This window comes from Aspergillus costaricaensis (genome assembly GCF_003184835.1).
Source record: "Aspergillus costaricaensis CBS 115574 unplaced genomic scaffold BO79scaffold_2, whole genome shotgun sequence".
NCBI lineage: Eukaryota > Fungi > Ascomycota > Eurotiomycetes > Eurotiales > Aspergillaceae > Aspergillus > Aspergillus costaricensis.
In genome coordinates, this window is record NW_020291802.1 from 1,513,992 (window position 1) to 1,534,310 (window position 20,319).

General features: G+C 49.4%; 8 protein-coding genes and 1 non-coding gene across 9 annotated transcripts; 5 read left to right on the forward strand and 4 right to left on the reverse strand.

Annotated features, from left to right (window-relative positions):
• BO79DRAFT_268268 (MFS transporter) lies at window positions 1–2,214 on the forward strand (the record flags this gene model as incomplete). Its single annotated transcript, XM_025687112.1, has 5 exons — window positions 1–425; window positions 490–1,100; window positions 1,157–1,403; window positions 1,462–1,585; window positions 1,652–2,214. The coding sequence occupies 5 exons, from the start codon at window positions 1–3 to the stop codon at window positions 1,874–1,876; spliced, it is 1,632 nt and encodes a 543-aa protein (XP_025544672.1). The 3' UTR covers window positions 1,877–2,214.
• Window positions 2,215–2,346: 132 nt separating this feature from the next.
• BO79DRAFT_t19 lies at window positions 2,347–2,418 on the forward strand. The gene has a single exon. It is a non-coding gene; the product is annotated as a tRNA-Ala (tRNA).
• A 633-nt stretch (window positions 2,419–3,051) lies between these two features.
• BO79DRAFT_136295 (beta-hexosaminidase) lies at window positions 3,052–5,276 on the reverse strand (the record flags this gene model as incomplete). Its single annotated transcript, XM_025678080.1, has 3 exons — window positions 3,052–4,653; window positions 4,701–5,173; window positions 5,222–5,276. The coding sequence occupies 3 exons, from the start codon at window positions 5,274–5,276 to the stop codon at window positions 3,052–3,054; spliced, it is 2,130 nt and encodes a 709-aa protein (XP_025544673.1).
• Window positions 5,277–6,098: 822 nt separating this feature from the next.
• Window positions 6,099–7,442, reverse strand: BO79DRAFT_135831 (uncharacterized protein; the record flags this gene model as incomplete). The annotated part of the gene is made up of 3 exons (XM_025678065.1): window positions 6,099–6,326; window positions 6,369–6,559; window positions 7,079–7,442. 3 exons carry the CDS (start codon window positions 7,440–7,442, stop codon window positions 6,099–6,101), a joined length of 783 nt encoding a protein of 260 aa, XP_025544674.1.
• Window positions 7,443–8,976: 1,534 nt separating this feature from the next.
• Window positions 8,977–10,815, reverse strand: BO79DRAFT_224291 (amino acid transporter; the record flags this gene model as incomplete). Its single annotated transcript, XM_025683659.1, has 5 exons — window positions 8,977–9,153; window positions 9,215–10,262; window positions 10,316–10,369; window positions 10,420–10,466; window positions 10,522–10,815. 5 exons carry the CDS (start codon window positions 10,813–10,815, stop codon window positions 8,977–8,979), a joined length of 1,620 nt encoding a protein of 539 aa, XP_025544675.1.
• Window positions 10,816–12,374: 1,559 nt separating this feature from the next.
• BO79DRAFT_206658 (magnesium transporter CorA family protein) lies at window positions 12,375–14,073 on the reverse strand. The gene is made up of 2 exons (XM_025682023.1): window positions 13,284–14,073; window positions 12,375–13,228 (listed from the first exon to the last, which is right to left on the reverse strand). Exons 1-2 carry the CDS (start codon window positions 13,787–13,789, stop codon window positions 12,643–12,645), a joined length of 1,092 nt encoding a protein of 363 aa, XP_025544676.1. The 5' UTR covers window positions 13,790–14,073; the 3' UTR covers window positions 12,375–12,642.
• A 477-nt stretch (window positions 14,074–14,550) lies between these two features.
• BO79DRAFT_206659 (uncharacterized protein) lies at window positions 14,551–15,200 on the forward strand. Its single transcript, XM_025682024.1, has 3 exons — window positions 14,551–14,679; window positions 14,739–14,882; window positions 14,936–15,200. The coding sequence occupies exons 1-3, from the start codon at window positions 14,657–14,659 to the stop codon at window positions 14,955–14,957; spliced, it is 189 nt and encodes a 62-aa protein (XP_025544677.1). The 5' UTR covers window positions 14,551–14,656; the 3' UTR covers window positions 14,958–15,200.
• A 705-nt stretch (window positions 15,201–15,905) lies between these two features.
• On the forward strand, window positions 15,906–16,730 carry BO79DRAFT_234727 (RibD family protein; the record flags this gene model as incomplete). The annotated part of the gene is made up of 1 exon (XM_025684405.1): window positions 15,906–16,730. The coding sequence occupies one exon, from the start codon at window positions 15,906–15,908 to the stop codon at window positions 16,728–16,730; it is 825 nt and encodes a 274-aa protein (XP_025544678.1).
• Window positions 16,731–18,051: 1,321 nt separating this feature from the next.
• On the forward strand, window positions 18,052–19,563 carry BO79DRAFT_135782 (uncharacterized protein; the record flags this gene model as incomplete). Its single annotated transcript, XM_025678063.1, has 1 exon — window positions 18,052–19,563. One exon carries the CDS (start codon window positions 18,052–18,054, stop codon window positions 19,561–19,563), a length of 1,512 nt encoding a protein of 503 aa, XP_025544679.1.
• Window positions 19,564–20,319: the final 756 nt, after the last annotated feature.

The following is a 20,319-nucleotide window of genomic DNA, read 5'->3' on the forward strand; positions in this document are numbered from 1 at the left end:
ATGGCCATCCTCGATCTTTTGCGAGGCCGCCGCGCGCAGGAGCAGCAGCAGCCGCAGCAGTTTGACGGCGATACTCCCTCCAAATTTCCCCAATTCACTATCTTTTCTCGTCCGGGCTCGTCGTTAGGTGATGACAGTAGCACGCCTTCATCGGGTATTGCCACCCCAATTGAAGAGAAGCAGCTCACGAAGCTGGGACCATGTCCCGAAATTGGTCGTCTGGCCTCGTGGAAAGGCGCCCTCATCCTGCTCGTCACCTCCGGCTCCCAATTCCTCGACAATGTCTTCATGACCAGTGCCAATGTCGCTTTGTCATCTATTCAAGAGAACTTTGACGTGTCGGACACCAATCTCCAATGGATGATCTCCGCATATACCCTTACGTTTGGTGGGTTCTTGCTCCTTGCGGGTGTTCTTTCCGACCGGTATGTACCATGTCCCCTTGAGACAATATCCTTCACCAAGCTAACTATAGACTTTTTCTTCCAGGTATGGTCGCAAGTTGATCCTCTGTCTGGGTCTAAGCTGGCTCTCCCTCTGGACCTTGGCCATTGGCTTCGGCCAATCATTCATCCAACTCACAGTCTTCCGCGGTCTGCAGGGCATGGGAGCTGCGCTCACTGTGCCTTCAGCGATCGGAATCATTAGCTCCTACTTCAGTGGGCTTGATCGGACCCGCGCACTGTCCATCTACGCTTCCTCCGGAACTGTGGGGTTCTGCGTGGGTCTTATTTTTGGTGGCTTCCTTACTTCCTCTCTGGGATGGCGATACATCTTCTACTTCATCGTCATCATCACCGGCTCGCTAGGCATCCTGGGTGCGATTGTCCTTCCCAAGGACAACCTTGCTGGCAAGGAAAAGCCCAAGATGGACTATGTCGGCGCCATGCTCTCCACTGCGGGTCTCATCCTCCTCCAATTCGTGCTGTCCAGTGGTGGCTCCTATGGCTGGGGCACGCCCTTCATTATTGTCCTGCTGGTGCTAGCCGTTGCCCTGCTGGTAGCTTTTACTCTCTGGGAGAAGTTCATTTCGTACCCACTGATGCCTCTTGGCTTGTGGAAGCTCCCTAACTTTGCTGGTCTATGGATCGCAGGATTTAGTGAGTCCCTCCACCCCTAATCCTTCTGCATACAGAGACCTAACCTACCCCTCCAGCCTGCTACGGCAGCTACCAAAACGTCATCTACTACATCGTCCTAATGGCGCAAGAAGTGGACAAGCTGTCCGCCGGCGACACCGCACTCCGCTTCCTCCCCATGGGAGTGATCGGGTTCATCGCCTCCATGGGCACCGGCAAGGCCCTGGAATACGTCAACGGGAAATACACCCTGCTGGCGGGGTTGATCCTGACTGTTCTCGCCCCAGTCCCAAGCGCTATCACATCCAGCCCAGAAACCAGTTTGTACGTGATCCACTCTATCCCCTGAAAGAATGAATGCATGCTAATGATTTACATCCAGCTGGGTCAATGTCCTCCCCACCTCGCTGATCAGCATCACTGCCGTCTCCCTCATCTTCGTGACCACCAGCACTGCCATTCTCACTACCGTCCCTGTGCATGTGAAGAGTCTATGTGGTGGAATGGTAAGCTCCATTCCCTATCCCCTTTCTTACATCACATTGGAAACCCCAAACTAATGAAGAAAATAGCTCAACACAGCCTTCCAAATCGGCTCCGGCGTCGCCCTTGCCATCTCCGCGGCCGTCGCTGAAGAAGTAGACATCAAAAAGGGACATGATCTCGCGCATCAATACCGCACGGGATTGTGGTGCTCTGCTGGTCTAGCGGGTCTAGGCCTGATTATTGCATTCTTTAGTGTGAGCAGGAGGGGAATTGGTCCGGGTGATAGGGATGATACTGTTTGCGCGATATAAATAGACTTTTCTTCTTCTGCTTTCTCTTCTTTTCTTTTGACTTCGATTCACTTCTTCGACACCATTATTTGTTTTGCTTTTTGATGATTCCCTTCTTACTGGTTTTGATCTGAGATCTGTTGTGTTTGGTGTTGGTGAGAGGGTACTTTACCTGCTTCTTTCTTTCTTTTTTTCTCCCTAGATGGGATGGGATACAACGGGTTACAGATGGGGAACAGCGGGACGGAAAAGTGGGCTATACATTATCATTGGTTTTTTGGGATTTGATCTTCATCTTTCCTTCTTACTAGATGATATGACATGTTATGACTGCTATGATATATAGATAGATAGATGGGGCGAATATACATACATACATATATTTATTATTGTGAACATCACTTGTTTACTTTTGTTCATGATACCAGTGAATGAAAAAAGTTAATGAGTATCTCCTGAATCATTAGATGGAAAAGGAAAGTATCTCAACTGGGGTTGTAGCTCAGTGGTAGAGCGCTCGCTTTGCATGCGAGAGGTCAAGGGTTCGATCCCCTTCAGCTCCATTTTTTTGTTTTTTCCATCCCTTCCTCTCCAACTATCCATGCTACCTACCCATCAAAGCTAGGTAGGTCGGTTTGGCACATTAAAAATTTTGCCTTTTGTGACTTAATGCGACATATTTTTATTAGTGATATGAACATAAATAGAGAAGAATAGAGTTTCACCAGAACAAAATCGTGCTTCTGGAGCACTTCGCTTAGAACTAGTACGGAGTAGATTGCAATGAGAAAAACTTTAATCTGGGCGGGTCCGGCAGACGGGAGGGAGGGGAACCATTACCCACCTCTAGTCTACCCAGCATCCAGTGATAGTAATATTCAGGGACTCATGGGTGACCTGGACCATAAATGGGTGGTTTGGATTCTTGGTTTTGTTTATAAGGGGGGTTGAAGTGGCGAATTTTGTGAAAGTCGAACTGGGTGAGGTTTTTGTGGTTGGTTTCTAGGTCTTGTTCAGTTGCAGTCGTTCTCAGTACTAGTAGTAATATATATTTCTGCTCCTAAGCATCGACACCACTAGATTGAATGCCTTGTGATGCGCTCAAATATTCAACGACAGACATCATAGTACTACTAGTAGCATTGACTACCAAAAGTCATCAGTGAAAAAAGTACTAGTAGTATGTAGTAGTATTTTCACCTCGCACTCCCCCACAACTTAACCTCCCCCATCATCCCTACAAATCCCTCCCCGATCCTCTGCACCGGTGCCTCGATCGCAATGGGCGCCCACACCGAGTACTCCCCATTCACGCCTAGTCTCGCTAGGAACTCCATCTTCTTGCCCCCATCAACAGATAAAAATGTTCTGTTTCCCTTTCCGATCAAGCTCAGATCCGACCATTTTCCGACCGGGAGACTGTAGTTCAGTGTGTATGGGTTCCCGCCGCTCACAAGGGTGATATTACTGATTGACCCGTTGCCGTTGAGGAGGGTAGAGTCCCTCCCTGAGAATAAAGGTGACGGGTGAGTTGTGGAAGGATATACAGAGAAAGAGAGGGTATAGTCTCTTCCTTTGCTTTGGATAGGGGTGGTGAGGGTGCATGTTCCTGTGAATCTTAAGGTGGAGTTAGATGTATTGATGGGACAGGTGTGGTTTAATGTAGCGTGATAGTTGTTTCCAGATAAATCCGGGACAGTTGACCCAGTGATATTGGCAAAGTTGTACTGCAGTATTAGATCCGTCTTGCTCGGAACATGGCGATCGAGGTTCTGTCCCGGGACCACAGCATGGAGGGTATCGAATACATCATCGTATTCATCTTCCAGGATATCCCCGCCCCATTGCTTGTCTGCTAGTGCAGGGAGGACGTCACGCCAGGAGTAATACGCCTCGAGATAGGTCGTTGCGTTGGGACCGTAGTCGTTCCAGAGGGCGGCGATGTGGCCGAGTACGTAGGGGTTATCTCTTGGAGGATTGTCGGTTGCATTAGTGGTAGAGAAGATGTTGGGCGCGTAGGGGCCGTTGTTTGATGGATCGCCGTGGAAGACTCGCGTCTTGTTGAGGTACTGGGGATAGCTTCCGGACCATTTCCCGACTATGTAGAAGGCGTCGTCGGAGTTGAGGACCGAGTAGTTGTTCTTGATGTAGTCGAAGTAGGGGTTGTCTTCGTAGAACTCCCAGTGCTGGATGGTGACCGCTTTGGAGACGTTGGCACCCTGCGATGGGGTGAAGGTGCCCCAGATGCGGGTGTTTTTGTCGGATTGCTCGGCAATGTAGGTGTGCATGTCGTTGACGAAGTCGGTATAGTCGGAGACGTAGGAAGAGGAGTATTCGTCCGCGCCGAGGTGGACGGTTTTGCTGTGGAACCAAGGAAGGAAGATCTTCCAAATTGTTTTCATGGTCGGGATGGTGTCTGGATGGCTGATGTTGAGCATGCTGAGGTCTGTCAGGCCAAGTTCTGGTCGCCATTGCACGATGGCGAGGGCATGGCCGGGCGCTTCGATTTCAGGGATGATGGTGACACCACGACGGGCGCATTGGCGCTGGATGTTATCGAATTGGCTGCGCGTGTACGATTCGTTGGCTCGTTTGTTGAGCCCAGATAGGGCGGGGTCGTCGGACCAGGGCCGGAATGCTGCGTAGAGATCCAAAGATTCCTGGGTAGAGTAGAGATCGACGTTGTTGTAGAGATTGTCGCTCAGATGGAGGTGGAAGACGTTTTGCTTGAAGAAGGACAGATACGAGCACATCTCAATCAAGAAGTCGGGTGGGTAGTAGTGACGTCCGGCATCGAGCTTATCAGTTAGATGTAGGGTTGTGTACAGGTGATGTGAGGGCTTACCATGACGCCTCGCGTTCCCCATCCTGGAGCATCGATTGCAGAGCCTTGAGGGAGGTTGCGTTTGCTAACTACAGCAGCCTGGATTAGCGAGCGAGTTCCCCACCAGACGCCTAAGGGGCTCGCCCCAGAGATGGTAATTCCATGATTGTCGATGAGCAAGGCATATGCCTCCGCTGTGAAGCGTCCCGCAACATCGCGGATGTCCGTGTTATTGGAGAGGGTCAGGAAAATTGCATGGTTGCTAGAGGTACTACTGGTGACAAGTGGGAGGTCGATCCCAAGAGAAGAACGAAGGTCCTCTTGAAAGGTCGCGGCAAATTCTTTCAATGTCGGTGGAATCAATGTTTGGCCTTGAGTATCCACAGTACTGGCATGGCGAGCATCCACGACAATCTTGGTGAGTTGTGACAGTGCATAAGTGCCATTGTCATCATCAAAGGGAATAGTGGGGACCGTCACCAAACGGGCGAACCCTGTGACTGTAAGAGACTACATGAGTTATAATAGAACAAGGCACATACCGCAGATGGTGAAGTCAAGAATAAGACTAAGTGTGCCAAGTGCCCCCCACCGCATGGTGATGTACCTCTATGCTTTTGGAGATGGCAATGGGCGTACGTCCGAATTAGTAGTACCCTGGCAGACGCGCATGTAACCTGCAAATACTAGTGAAGTCGTGCAGCACGATAGCAAGGTTGCAGCTCGGCTAGCAGGTTTATATTGACCGTTTCATGCGACCTGGAAACGATACCTAGAAGAGATCCTTGATTGGTTACGATTGCCAAGTTGATGGCTAAGTCGGAACCCCGCACGGAGTTGATATGCGCTTCACTCTGATAACCCATGAGGGGTCGGGTTATCATCGGATTGCCCCGACAGTTGGATGCAGATCATGTACTAGAGCATACTAGTAGTGTCACCTTCCCCTCATCATGTAACGTACCGTTGTGCAGAAGATACTGATAGATCGGAGATTCTTCAATGGGAGGATGTAACATATAGGCCATGGAAGGTCTGTGTTGAAGGAACCGATAAGCTAAAGCAGCACTGGATATGATGTAGTTGCTGTTCAGGGTATACGTCAAACTACAAAGCGCATGATTCTATATTGCGAGTAGCCTTATCTACGTAGATGTACTGATATGTACTGATACGTGATGAAAATAAGAGGTAGAGCATAGGAGAACCACATTCAAGTTAATCATTATATCGGGAACAGCTAAAAAGTCCACAGTTTATATAATATGACACTATAATCCCAGAACACAGGAATGTGCATATCAGTTCAGCAGCAAGCTTCATATAGTAGTATCAATATGGTAAATCCAACCACCACACACCCACTTCCCATCCCAGATACAGACAGTCTATCCATCGGATCTACACTGAATCTATATCCTAGCCGAACAAAGTGTTAAAATCCTCCTTTTCAACCTCCACCTCGGAGCAGTCCGCATCCCCATCACTTTCCTGCACCTTAACCTTTGCTGGAGGTGACAAACCATGTTTCGGACTCTTAGTAACCGGACTCTTCGCTGCATGATGCTGATGTTGATTCTGCCCACTTTCCTTCTTCATTACCTTCTTCTCTCCCTGTGACGCCTCTTTCTCCTCAACTCCGAGAGCCTCCATGGTAGCCTCTCCCTGTGACGCCTCTTTCGCCTCAACATTGAGAGTCTCCAAGGTAGCCTCTACTTGTTCCAGTCCTCGGGCCAGTTGATCACGCAGTTCCTTGAGATTGGTTTTTTGCAGTCCCAGACACCTGGAAATATCGTCCATGTAATCCAACAATAAAGTAGTCTGGGAAGATAAGAAGTAGTCGACTTCCTGAGACAGTCTTTCCTGTATTCTCTTCAAGTCTCTATCAAGGCAGTTCACATCATCGGGGCTGAATGATCTTGATGGGGAAGACATGGTGGTGAGGTTGCTGCTAATGCTGGGGGATGAGTATTGAACACGATACGTGGTGAGTGATGAGTAGTGAGTAAGTGACCAAGTTACACAATATGATCTCTACAACAGAAGAATTAGAAGAAAATAACAATTATATTTATGTTCTTCAAAAACAATCACCTAATATCATCCTAAATGCATAAATACCCCTATCCCCGGAACATTCCAACCCCCCAATTCCCAATATCAAACTACCATCACCATCCCCAAACCCGGAACTTCCCACCAAACCATCCAAGCCCAACAAAGCCCACTGCAATGTTACCTACCCACTCACTACTCATCATCCCCCTCCCCGCCATCCAACCCACAAGAAAGTAAACTCTCCGCCTCACTCCCCCCATCACTCTCCACCAAACTCTCGGGATACTCCACGCGACAACAAGCGCACGCGCACGCACACCCAGACCTACACTCACACTCACTCCCATCCAGACTCGGATCGATTTCCACCTCCGTCTCGGAATTGCTCTCCTCACTTTCCGTCTCGGACTCGGTACTTCCCTCGTGTTGTTCCTTCTTTCCGTTTTCCTTCTTCTGGATTCCGTTTGGTTTGTCCGGAATGTAAACTGGCTCCAGTTCCTTTCCATACCCATATGCAAATCCCATTCCAGAACATTCGGCATCTGCCTCGACAGCGTCATCGATCACTTGATCCCATATGTCTCTGCACTTGTCCTTCAGGGTGCGGGAACAGCCCTGCTCGGTCATCTTTGACATGTAGATTTTGCGCACTTGGCCGAGTGAGGAGGCCGAGATGGAGGGTTTATGGGGGTGTTTTTTGGTCATGGTGGTGATTGTGGTAGTTTTGGTGGGGGTGCGATGGGAGGGATGAATGAAGGTGGTAGGGTCGGAGGGGTGGTGTTGGTTTGCGGTCCCCCCTCCCTTTTTTTGCCTTTTTTTGGGGGTTTAGTTCAATGTGGTTGAAGTAGATAGAAGGAGAAAAGAGGCTCTAGAAAGGATCGAAGATGGTAAGAGGGCAAACGTGGCACCCGTGGAGTACGAAAGACTGACGGAGAGAGATGGAAGGGACACGGAACGTCAAAAGGGCGACAGTTTGAGTTTCTCTGGATTGGGATTGTGTTGCTATCTAGCAGGGTGATTGAGGTGCCTGTGATGATTGCTCGGCGATAGTGAATGGGCTAATATTAGTCGTTATAGCGGGTCATTTTACAAGAGAAAAGTGCACGCTCGGGGGAAAAGGAAGGTAGAGCTGCGTGAACGGATGCATAGTATTAAAATCTGACATCCCGACCAACATCCAGAAAACGGAACGCACCACCTCTCCAATTAATTCACTGGCTCTAGCATACATCTGTAAGGGATGGGGCTGAAATCGTGCCAGAATCCCATCGCCGTAGGACAAAGTTGAAGGACATGGGAACCTCCGACGTCTCGCTGTCTCGATGGATGGACGGCTGTTGGCGTGGGCCCGAGTTCAGTAGCGCATAGGGCTGAACCGTATCGGGATGGTAGACGTTGAGAATATCATCTATAACGGATGATACCCCGTCCTATATCGACGTCTCTGGAAAATAAGCATGAAATAGTCGGAATTATCTTCTGGCGTTAGGGCAGGGGCACGTGCGGTAGTATCCGCGGGGGTCTTGGCGAACGATTTGTCAAACCGTTGACGAACAGGCGCATGGGCTTTGGGAGGTCTCCGATTGCCGCGTCGGGTCGTATCCATCATGCCACTCAAGGCTTCAAAGGGCCACAACAAACAAACGAACAAGCATTCTCAACAGCAAGCACCAGGTAAAATCATTACTTGCAAGAAATGCAGAAACTTTTGGAACAGTATATACAGAACAACGAGCAAGTCAACAATCTCCCACACCAGGCAGAACCTCATGTGAAGAGAAACCTTCCTACATATGGGCCACTAAACAAACTTCTGGTTGCTGGGGCATCGATCCGGTCGGTCCATTGTCGCAAGGGAAATTCGGCACACGCACGGGCTTCGGTTTGTTGCTACAGGGCTTCGTTCAACGGAGGTCGCTAAGGGATGGTATCCAAATGGGGGATTAGTAGTCACGTGGCGCAGGGAAAATCCAATACTCGCTGGGATGGCCGGTTGTCGCAAGGGATCCAATGGGTGGGTGAAGGGCTCCGTATGGGAATGTTATGTCGCTGGGTATATAACAGGCGCTGGGCATAGATTGCTGCGGGGCTCGCTTGGGTCGGCATACGGGCTGTCGCTCAAGGGATCGTTTCGTACACGGGCTTGTTGCAGGGGTTCGCTCGGGTATCATGTCGCGGGGGTAGATATAATGATGCGGGTGTGTCGAAGAGCGCCTCGGGCAAACACAATGGCCGTCCATCAGTTCTCTCGTCCGTCCTTATCCGATTTGGCGTCGCCGGGTAGGTTGCTTTCGGAGGCTGAATCTGCTACAACTGCTTCGGTAATAGGGCCATGGTAGAAGCGCTTGCCGCTGATGAACCAGTAAACCAGCGCAAACAGCAAGACAAACACCAGGAACACACAGGCATAGTTCATCTGAGGTAGGGTGATTTGGTCAGCCCAAAGAGAGCACGGGTATGCAATGATTTCCACTTACGTTGTCAGGGGTCACGGGACGATCCGTGGGAAGAACGAAAATGATGCTAACAAAGAGCGTCCAGAGGCAGGCCCAGACATTTACGAAGTTGCTGAAGATGCCCATGTGCCAAGGTCCGGGTCTGAATTGGCCAAACAGCAGTTTGCACAGAACGGGGATGCAATAGCTCCAGTCAAGAGCAATGGAGCAAAGGGTGAAGACGGCATCAACTGCCGTGTAGGAGCCCAGAGCGATAAGATTGATCGCAATGCAGAAGAACACGGAGATCCAGACCGCATAGAGGGGAGTGCCAGTCATGGGAGATACCTTGACCCAGACGTTGGAAAAGGGAAGCATGCGGTCACGGGAAAAAGCAAAGACAGTTCGGCCAAGCGACTGCATGGCTGTGAAGGTCACAAACTTGATAATGAGCAGAGCAGAAACGGTGAAGAAGATGGCACCACCCTTGCCAAGGCTGTTATAGAAGATCTGTGCGACTGGCTGTTCCATCTTGGAGTTAAGGATAGCGTTCGGGTCACCCATGCAGAAGCACAGAACGATGTTGAACAGGAAGCCAGCCAGATAAGTGAACAGCATAGCCATTGAAATCGCCCAAGGCGCCTTGATCTCAGGGTTGCTGATCTCTTCGGTAATATGAGCTGTGGCATCATAGTCTGTCATGGTCCAGCTGACAGACAGGAAGCCAAACAGCCAACTGAAACCGATAGGCTGCCAACCAGTGGTCGATTCGACATGGGTGAAGACATACGAGGCATCGTGTTTGTCGTCCGTCATGACCAGAAGAGCAATAGCACAAGCCACGAGGATGCAGACGTGAAAGATGACATAGAACTTGGTCATCTTTTCCATCCAGTATGTAGACAGAGAGTTAACTAGACCGGTGATGAAAGTCAAACCAGCCATCACACCAACGGTGGTTGTGGTTTTGATCTCGTAATTGTCCATCCCCTTGCACATCGAGACAATGGCCAGGAGCATTTGCGCACCACCATACTCAGATGAAGCCACACCGCAGATCTGGCCAAGAAAGTTTAACCAACCGGTCACCCTAAACAGTATCAACATTTATCCTCTGAAGCAAAATCATCAGTATTTCCATACCAACTGATCGATGGAACCCAATCATGTGGAGCAAGTCTCGAGATCGTAAAATACCTATCGCCTAGGGTCAGCAGCCGTCGTCCCGAGCGAATAGTGACACCTACAGGCCTCCAGATGTCGGGTAGGCGGATACAAGCTCAGCAACTGAAAGCTGCAGTATGTCACATCAGCCTCAGCAGAGCGCATTGTAATGTCGGACTACCTACCGCGATACACATGCACCCGGCTCCCGAAACAAACCAACACCATACCACCGCGCTGCTTCCTCCCGCCTCGAGAGGATAGGACATGGTGGTCATGATGGTTGCAAACAGACCACTGATACTGACTGCGAACGAAAAAGTGGAGAGATAACCGAACTCTCGCTTGAAGACGGGCTTGTAACCAAACTCTGCGGCGAGTTGAGTGTCGGCCTGATTCGTACCGGCGATGCGGACTTTCTCGAGTTCGGCACCGTCAGTCTCCATGGCTGGGTTCGCAGCTGCTTTGATGTCTGCCATGATTGCTTGTCGGTTATGCAGCGTGGTTGAGGCAAAATAGACAGGGCAGGCTGGGTTAGGAAGCGTTAACTGGCAGATAATAAAGAAAACGAAAAAAAAGTTTTAAGAGAAATCGAAAAGATTTTAAAGGTGCATGCAAGGCGTCAGCAACAATAAATTCGGTCTAAGATATATCCGGCTTAGTCCCATATCGGCAAGACCAAGTTGCGCGTCGGTGGGACGAGTTATAACGAAGCTCAATGGTCAAGCGACGCAGCGACCTGGTAAGCTTCGCCGGCGGGTCGTATAGAAGGCCGCTACTGCGTACTGGCGTCCCGGAGTTGCCCCTCTATCTCCCTATTCCACGGAGACGAGGCACAGGAACATGGGCAAGTGGACTCGAGTGGATCACCATGACATCCCGTCTGCGATTCCTGGCTGTTTCGCGGGACAGCTTTCCTACACCCAGTTTAGCGGGTGCACCGGACCTTGAATCCAACGCCTCCCCAATGGCCAGCCGTCCCCCGCCGGCGCTCATTTCCCAGAGGCTCTCCTCGTCTATCGGTGCCCCTGATTGGTGTTATCCGTTAGCCACGACGCCACGTGGGACCCCCGATACCGCTGATGTCATCGCACGGGCCTGGGGTCCTCTGGTGACTCGGCTAACATGCCTAGTGTGGTGATAGTAGAAGCCATTGGAAAGGCAGAGCAAATTGCATGTGCGAGGTGACTGAGTCGTATGAATCGTGGTTGCGAATTTACGTGATTCTCTCAGGTAACCTGGCTGAGAATAAGGGAGAGACGGAGGCAGTCTAGCGCAGCGAAGTCATTAATCGGGCCGAATGTCTTGGTGGGACACTGTTGGATTACCTAACTGGCTTATCTTGCAGCTGGGAAATGCCATTGGCGGACTCTCCGATAGGAGTGCGTCTTGGCTGCAGTGATGGAAAAGGCTTGTCTTACTGGCCAGATAAGGTATCGGAGCCGTATCTTTCCGATGCCGACAATGACTGACGGACACAGTAGGGATGAGCATTCTTCGAACCAGCTCTCCCCTGTCACGTGCAAGGGTACCGGAACAGGCAAGTTTTTCCAGGATGCCTTGGCCAGCCAGCCGTGGGTATAGTCCGGCTATGTTATACCCTTACACTATCCCAACAACAGGCTGGTCGATATTGTCTATGGTTTCATCGACGTAGTGTCTGGAAACTATCACTCTATCGGGAAGGATTAGCTATGCTCCATGATAGAACAGCAGTGCTTATCTGTAATTGCGCGGTCCGCGACCGTGCCTTCGACCCTCAGTTTATCAAGCCCCGACACTAGTCTGCAGGCCCATTGGTTGATACCAGCAATGAGCAGGTACTCGTATGATCAGCGACCCGGCTAGATCGGTTTGCCTGCCCGTGTTCCGTCTGAAGCGCCTCAACATTTTGCGATTTACTCCACATGGGACGGTCCGTCGTCCCTGGCCAGGAGCGGGGACGGGGAAGCTTGCTGTATGGGACTTTGGTCGGAGATCTCGTCGATAACAAATATCGATCGAGAGATATGATCATCGATTAGAGATAGCATGGGAGGTGATTAGACGATGACAAATGTCTTGAGACGATAGGTTGGTAACGGTGAGTTGACGGGAAGATTAAGGATAGAGGAATGAAGTGAGGTGAAACTGGCAGGAACCCGGTCACCTGAGACGGTGTGACTTCTACAAACTCTCTAATCTCTACACGGTCCTCAAGCTCATTACTATATGCTGAAAGATCTTGTCCGACAGAAAGTTTTGCGAATATCATCGCCCAAGTTATGCTATCGTGGATGATTTGCGACCATATGAAAATAGTATGTCTAGAGCAACCGCAGCCTCTTCGCAAGCAAGCAGCAAACCACGACAAATGCACACATGCACCCTATGATACCAAAGAACCATCCAAGGTTCTCTACATTCTGTCCAGGCACCTCGACGTTCATACCAAACAACCCAGTGACCATATGCAAGGGCACAAAGATTGTCGCCAGGATGGTCACCTTACTCAAGACCGCATTGACATCGTAACTCAACCGGATATTGTTGACACTGAGCTGGGCCAGGAAATTCGATTGCGACCGGCCCACAATCTCATCGAAATGTGACAAACTGGTCAATGTGGTCACGAGATGGTCTTGCACGTCGCCCAGGTACACCAAAAGATCGCCATCCGGGAACATTGGGTTTCTGTCCTTCGCCTGACAGCGCTTGACGAAGCCATTTAAGACGTCGTATTTACCGGTCAGGCAGCGGATGAGCTGAGTGATGCTTTTGCGGAGGCTATCGAGTTGAGGAATGAGCGCTTTGACGTCGTCGACGCGGGCGATGAACACTTGATCTTCGATCGCATCGGCTTCGCGCTCTGCTGCGCGCATGTACGGTTCGAAATCATCGATGATCTCGTCACTATTATTTGGCTTGTCAGTAGTTCGGGAATTAGGACATGAAGTAGTAGGCGTACATTAGAGCGTAGCAGATCCAATCACTCGATACGAGATGCGTGTCCTGTGTCCGACGGATTCGGTCCCGGACTCGGGCGATGTGGTGACAACCACTGGGAGAAAAGGTCACGGTGGCATTCTTGAACACCAGAATGTAGAACCCTGAGGAGCCGGGGATAGACGATGATGGCTTGAGGCTTCGAGAACTCTTGAGGTCGTCTGTTGGAAGCAAGGTTTGGAAGGAGATTAAATAGTAGTTCCGAAATGCTTCAATCTTCTCGCGAGGTTCCCTGGTCGCAATGTCCTCTGCCGTCAGAGGGTGGATGGACAATGCCTGGCAGACAGTGCTGACCTCTTCCTCGGTGGCGTCGCAGATGTCAACCCACCATGTGTCCCGCTCCAAACCTTTGGTGTCAGCAGACAAGGTAGACTGCTCTATAAGCAGGCCCTCCCAGGTGGACGAGGTGACGACCTGCTGGGTTCGACAGGAAAAGTGGGAAAACCGGTGGAGTCCCTTCGCGTCCATTCTGTGAGTCCAGACTGAGCAGCCACCTCAGAGAGGGAAAAAGAGCGACACAAAGAAGATTTGATACGCCAACGGATGTAATCACAAGAGAAACGCGAAAGCCAGAAACGGGCAGAAAAGGCGTACACTCAGCCCATTCTATGATATAGGCGCTTGTTGACTGATCGAACAAGCAAAATGTCAAAGATCGACACGGTTCTCATCCGTGAGCGCCTGGGCCGGAATAGGTAGAAAGCGAGTGATTTATCTTGCAAGAGAAAGCAGCAAGAAACAGGACATCCACGTTGCGCAAAGCCAGGGGTCAACTGATATTTCACAGAATCCAGCAGCAGCCTTGTAGGGCTGAGGGAGCGGGCCCCTTTCCCCTCCCGAGGAGCCAATAGTGGAGCCCCCACGCAAGTTTTCCGGCTGCCCTGCCCAGTCAGTTTTCGCATCTGGCGCAACTTGACCCAGCCAGCCCTTCTGGTTGGCCAGCTCTTGAGGACCCCGTGGACAGCTTACGGAAAGTCGGAAGGCAGGATTTGGTAGGATCATCGGGTTCAGGCAGCATTTTTCACCACGGGCCTTCCTGATTGGGATTAGACAATTCTATCTAAAGATCCAGCGTCTTTGGCACGGTGCAACGTTTACCCATGCTGTTGTGGCTCGGACGAGACCCGTTGGGGATGACGATAGCAGGCTGCCACCTTGGCAATGGCGCAAGCAAATGGGATATAACCCTGACATAAGAGCCTTGGCTTGTTTTTCTCACCTCCCAGGATCATGTCTTGATCGTTTTGTTCATCATCGAAGTTTGAAAGCCATCTTGCTCAATACCACAAAAGGCCCTTTGTTCGTTGAAAGAAAGAACGCCCACCACTAACTGAGATGTCGTCCACCTCCACTCTCATGTAAGCTGCAGCACGATTGCTAACTAACTTTGCTAGCGAGCTGACCAGATTCCTTACAGATCCGCAGTAGGGGTCGTGTGGAGATATGCCTGGTTTCTGGCATTTCGTCCATTGGCCATCCTCGTGCTGACGGGTGCAACCATATCCCTTATTCGATCTGGTGTCTCACTTTGCAAGGATATTCCCTCTATGGCCTATGAGATGTAGGTATCTGCTTGACTTAAGATTGCGCTTTCAGCTAATCTTGATGCCCCAGATTCATGTGGTTCACCTCCTAATGTGATGGGAAGGGGTTGTGTTAATACCTGTATTACGTACTGGAGCGAAGGTATCTTGGCGTTGATGATTTGTCATGGTTGCATGGTTGCATTGTGTGTCTTATGAAGCGATACTTGCATTGCATATGTACATTGTATTGTTTTTCCTGCCAGCATCACCTGTTCAAACTATGTGTCATATTCATTGGAGTTCAGTGCTTGCAAGGTAATTCAAGCTGCTGTGTGTCCAAAACAAAAAGAGCTGTCATGTTGGGACTTGGAACTTTCAATCTTGGAAATATGAAAAACCCGACATTCTCTGATTACCGCGCAATTTCGAAATAGAAGTCCTGTAGACCGATTTGTTGATTGTATCACGACTGACAACAATGATTTGCATCGTGTGTGCCGGTTGAGGAGAACAGGGCAGGGAGAAGGCGACCGGAATTGACCGGTAATTGGAGGGGTCACATGACGCAAGTGTATTTCCAAAAATGGGTATTCCGACAAGGTCATCAAAGAAGGTACTGGATTGTTCACTTTTGTTGAAAGCATGGAAGATTAAGGAACCGCGTGAACAAGTCTCTAGCACATAGCACGGTTCACCGGGATTGGATTCAGCAGTCCGCCTGGGGATGACATGCCAACTATCCAACTATCAGTATAGCATAAACATTCGATGTATCTAACCTCATCACATTATCATGCGGATTAATAATTACTGCCATGCAAACCGGTCGCTGACAGCCAAAACTGGACTTGAAAGGAGCATCCAAAACCAACCAATCAGATCCGATGACTTTCGAAGCAAAGCGCCCATAATTTCGACCAATCAACAATCCCCGGAACTGAAACCGCTCAAATCACAAAATTTTGCCTGAGGCATCAGTAAACCCCGCCATCCAATCCGAGCTAATATCACCGATACCGCACCACCATCAATCCAACAATAACAGCAACACCACTACGATGGATAGCATCAACTTCCCCACCGAAGACCGCACCTTCTTGGAACCCCATCTCCCACCTAAAGATGGCAACCCGTCATCATCATCGCTCCCCTTTACCACCCTGACCTTCGCCACATCCCTCGACTCACAATTAGCTCTGGCCCCGGGCACGCGGACCGTGCTGTCCGGCCCGCAATCCAAAGCCATGACGCACTATCTACGCTCGCGCCATGACGCTATTCTTATCGGCGTAGGCACCGCCGTTGCCGATAACCCCGGCCTGAACTGTCGACTGGCAGGGGTAGGCGGATACGGCTCCGAAGGTTTGGCGGGCCAACCCCGACCAATCATCATCGACCCCTCAGCCAGATGGGAGTTTACGGCGCAGTCAAAGATCTTAGAGCTAGCGAGGAATGGGCGCGGCAGGGCTCCGTTTATCGTTACGGCTGCGGAGACGGTGCCTTCTGCGGCTCAGAAGGAGGTTCTGGAGAGTCATGGGGGAAAGTTTATTGCGTTGCCGATGGGGGTGGGTTCGGATGGTGCGCATCGGATTGATTGGAGTGCGTTGTTAAAGTGTCTTGTACGGGAGGGGCTAAAGAGTGTGATGATTGAGGGAGGTGGTTCAATCATCAACTCGTTGCTTGAGCCGGGATGTCAGTCGTTGGTGGATTCGGTGATTGTTACGATTGCTCCGACTTGGTTGGGCCAGGGGGGCGTGGTGGTTTCACCGAAGAGGAGGGTCGAAGGGGGTGTGATTGTTCCGGCTTCGAGGCTGACCGGCGTGAAGTGGTATCCGTTTGGGGAGGATGTAGTGCTTTGTGGGAGGATTAAGGGGTCTGAGTAGGGGTGGTTGGGTTCGTCAAAACGCAGATTTCTCCATTCAGTATAGAATAGATTGTTCAGTTATGATGCTTTAGTTTTGTTCAGACTCTGCCGTTATAGCATCCTCACTGTATTCAGTATAATATCCAGGCAGTTGAAGATATTCGTCTCCCCCAAGAAGTTTTCTTTGCTAGAAGGCCTCGAACCTTAAAGAACATGTTGTTAACGCGGATACCTAATGCCATAGTAAATGCTCATGATAGAAAAGGAAAAGAGAGCAACAAGCATGGTATCTATGTAAGGTATGCGGCTCCATGACGGCACTAACGACAGGAAAGCGGGAATGCATTTCCGGGTCAATTAAGTGAACCTGCCGCCGGGTCCCGCATACATTTTTGACGTGTCGAATCTGAGAGCGCTTTTCTGACTACGCCGGGGAGAGAGCGTCTTCAAGAATTTATTTTATCGGTCTCAGGGCGATACATCCATGGCGCAGATTACGGTTGAGTAATAGTCACCTTTCTTATGAGTGCATATCCTTACCAATACCTCTGCGAGGGTGTCACCGGGGCTATGGTTATTTATTGCTTTGATTAGATGCACAGTTCTATCCTCTACACCATCCATGTCAGTCGTCCCTTTGTTACAGATGTATGAGTGGTGCTGCAATGGAGACAGACATGTTCCGTACCATCAGCCGTGATCCTTTTCTTTGTGCCCAGTAATCATAGAAAATAACTTTGCGGCACAGCACATTTACTTACAAGAAAAGTTTATTGGCGGTCCCATAATAGAGAAAGAGGTCATAACCGTGAATGACTACCTTTTAGGCCCCGTGTGACTGACCTACGTGAATTTTTCCTCTCAAAATCTTGCTTTCTTTAATCTTGCTTTCTTTTCGGAGTCTTCCACAGCGCACTTTCCAGTGATGAAGTTCTTATTTCTGTGGCGTCTGGCACAAAATCCAGATTCTCACTTTTCCAGCATGTGAAGACTGAAGTACTCCACAAAATCAACAAGCCCTTTGTGGGCTTTCGGAACACGCCAGAAAATGTTGAAAAGCACCGGTTCCCAAAACGGTTCATTAGTAGGCTGGCTGGTACAGGATCAGCTTTCACATCTTACTGGATGGTAAGCAGGATATCCTCAAACCTACTAATCTCCCAGAATAATGCTATAATCGGGGATTTTCCAAGATCCCAAAAGTATTACTGACAACACAAAACCATGGTACCTTTATAAGGTGCTGTGATCCTATAGATGATTGAGCACATCTTGATATATCGCCACATGCCCATAGGCACTACGAAATCGGAAACGCAAGCATCAAATCGATCGCCACGATGTCTGACTTTTTTCTTATGGAAGATGTCTGGAATGAGATTTGCAAGTATCTCGAGACCGGAGACCTCAACAGCATTTGCTTGACATCCCGCACACTAAATCGTGTTGCCACTCGCTATCTCTATCGAAAGATTCAATGGGATTGGAATGACAAGATGTCTCGATACCGACTCATGTCGCTGTGGACAACTCTTGTCCGAAATAAGGACTCACGCAGCCGCCTGTGTGGCTTAATCCGAGAGGTGCACTTACTGGGGCGCAGTCCTCCCCAAAAGACTCAGATCTTTGAGAGTCCTGGGATCCAAGGGTGCAGTCCTGACCTGACCTCTATCATTAAGAATGATAAGATGCCCTTTTCCCAGGAACTCGACTATCTTCGATACATTGTGAGTAGTATCATAGAAAGCCGGAAGGACCGTTCAGATTGGTACAAGTCCATTGCAGCACGAAACGTCTACGCCATGGTGGCCCTCCTCCTACCTTTTCTCTATAATCTAAGGTCTCTCAAGCTCGATTACACCTTCCTTGTTAACGGCGGACTTCCTGGAGTGATAATTGAACGCCTCACTTCTGGTGAGAATTTATATTCCGCAGAGTTGCGAAATAACTTTGACCACCTCGAAGAAATCGATTACGGAACCAACGCACTACAAAAAAGTCTTCCATGTATGCTTGATGACACACACGTTCCGAGTCGTTTTTCATCACAAGTGATCCCAATATTTCGGTTACAAAAGATCAAGCACCTCAAAGTCTGGCTACGTAGCCATCATGGTCTTCAGCTCGAGCGGGTTCCAGGTATTCAAATGGACTATACGGCACTCGAAACCCTTATCCTGGACCACGTTTCAAGAATGGACTGCGCGCTCTTCAAGATCTTACAAGGAATGAAAAGCCTTCGAACTCTTCACCTTGGTATGAACAACGAAGAGGAAAGATTTTGGCATCAGTCTACACCCTCTTACGTTGATGGAGAATGCATTTTGAATGGACTGGAAGCATTATATGGGTGTCTGGAGCACCTCTCAATCAGCTTCTCTAGCACACCATTAGTCCTGGAGAATACCAGTGACATCGACATATGGGGTCCTTTATTCAGATCTATGATGCCTGGATTCTTTCAGGGTTTTACCCGGCTCAAAACACTCGAATTACCGGTCCAGCTGCTTAATGGATTCGAGAGGATAGAAGTGTCTTGTATAAATCGAGGTTTACCAGTAACACTGGAAAGGCTTGGCCTACGGTGGGACTTTCAATATGTGGGAAGGGAAGACGGGTCGACCTCCCATACAGTGCGCGTTCTCCAGAAACTGTTGGCGGATTTCCTTCGGTTGTCGGACCGTCATCGGCGGGTGCCTCTATTGCAGGAAGTGATTATCCGTCTGTTTATCAGCGATGATGAGCCTGACATAGCAGTAGAGGAATGTGACGACTTGATTGAGGAATTCAACATGTATGTTGGAGTTCGCTTTGATTATATGCGACCAGGACTCTGGACGAACGGACCTTGATAGTCGATTATATGTCAGTGGATAGAGGCCTTTGATATCGTCTATAGAATCAACGCCAATGAAAGCCATATAAAAAGCCACCTCTTCAATTCTCCCCCCCAATACTTGATATTCAAATACGTCCTCTATACCAGGGATGCTGGGCGCGTTTTATTCTCCTGATTGTTGCCAAAATGGAAGACACATATGTCATCAAGTACATCTTTTCACAACGTTTATACTACACGATACAAAAAGAATCAAGTCATCTACATACGCCTAACAAACTGTCATCACGATGCAACATTATGATTATGACCCCACACGCATGACTAATTCCTCAGATTACCAGTCTTCCAAAATGACTACAAGTTTAACATTTAGTGAGTAAAAGGTTCACCGGATTATGAACTCCCCGGTAAACATCGTGTTATGTTTGGTCCTATCAGCAAATATCATCGCATCATGAGACATCCAAACATCGGCTTATTGCTGCCGACCAAGATTATAACTTTGAGCAAGGCATTCTCCTTCATCTTCCCACTATATTTATTCACCACCAGGATTCTTAGCAAACAATGAAATAAACTCGGAAACCCTGCAAATCACCACATCGCCCATGCCTTCACCCGCAGCCTTGTATCTCGCTCAGCCAGTCAGCATAGCCACATCATACACTCTGAGCCACGCAAACACGAGACGAGGCGGAGTTATCCGCATGACCACGCCCATCAGCAGCCTCGTGCAACATAAACAAGGCTGAGGCTCTACACACAA

Coding starts and splice junctions, on each gene's coding strand:
- BO79DRAFT_206658 (XM_025682023.1), bottom strand. CDS start 13,789: ATGGACGCGAAGGGACTCCACCGGTTTTCCCACTTTTCCTGTCGAACC. Junction 13,229..13,283: donor TGGATCTGCTACGCTCTAAT/GTACGCCTACTA, acceptor GCCAAATAATAG/TGACGAGATCATCGATGATT.
- BO79DRAFT_206659 (XM_025682024.1), top strand. CDS start 14,657: ATGTCGTCCACCTCCACTCTCAT. Junction 14,680..14,738: donor TCGTCCACCTCCACTCTCAT/GTAAGCTGCAGC, acceptor GATTCCTTACAG/ATCCGCAGTAGGGGTCGTGT. Junction 14,883..14,935: donor CCCTCTATGGCCTATGAGAT/GTAGGTATCTGC, acceptor TTGATGCCCCAG/ATTCATGTGGTTCACCTCCT.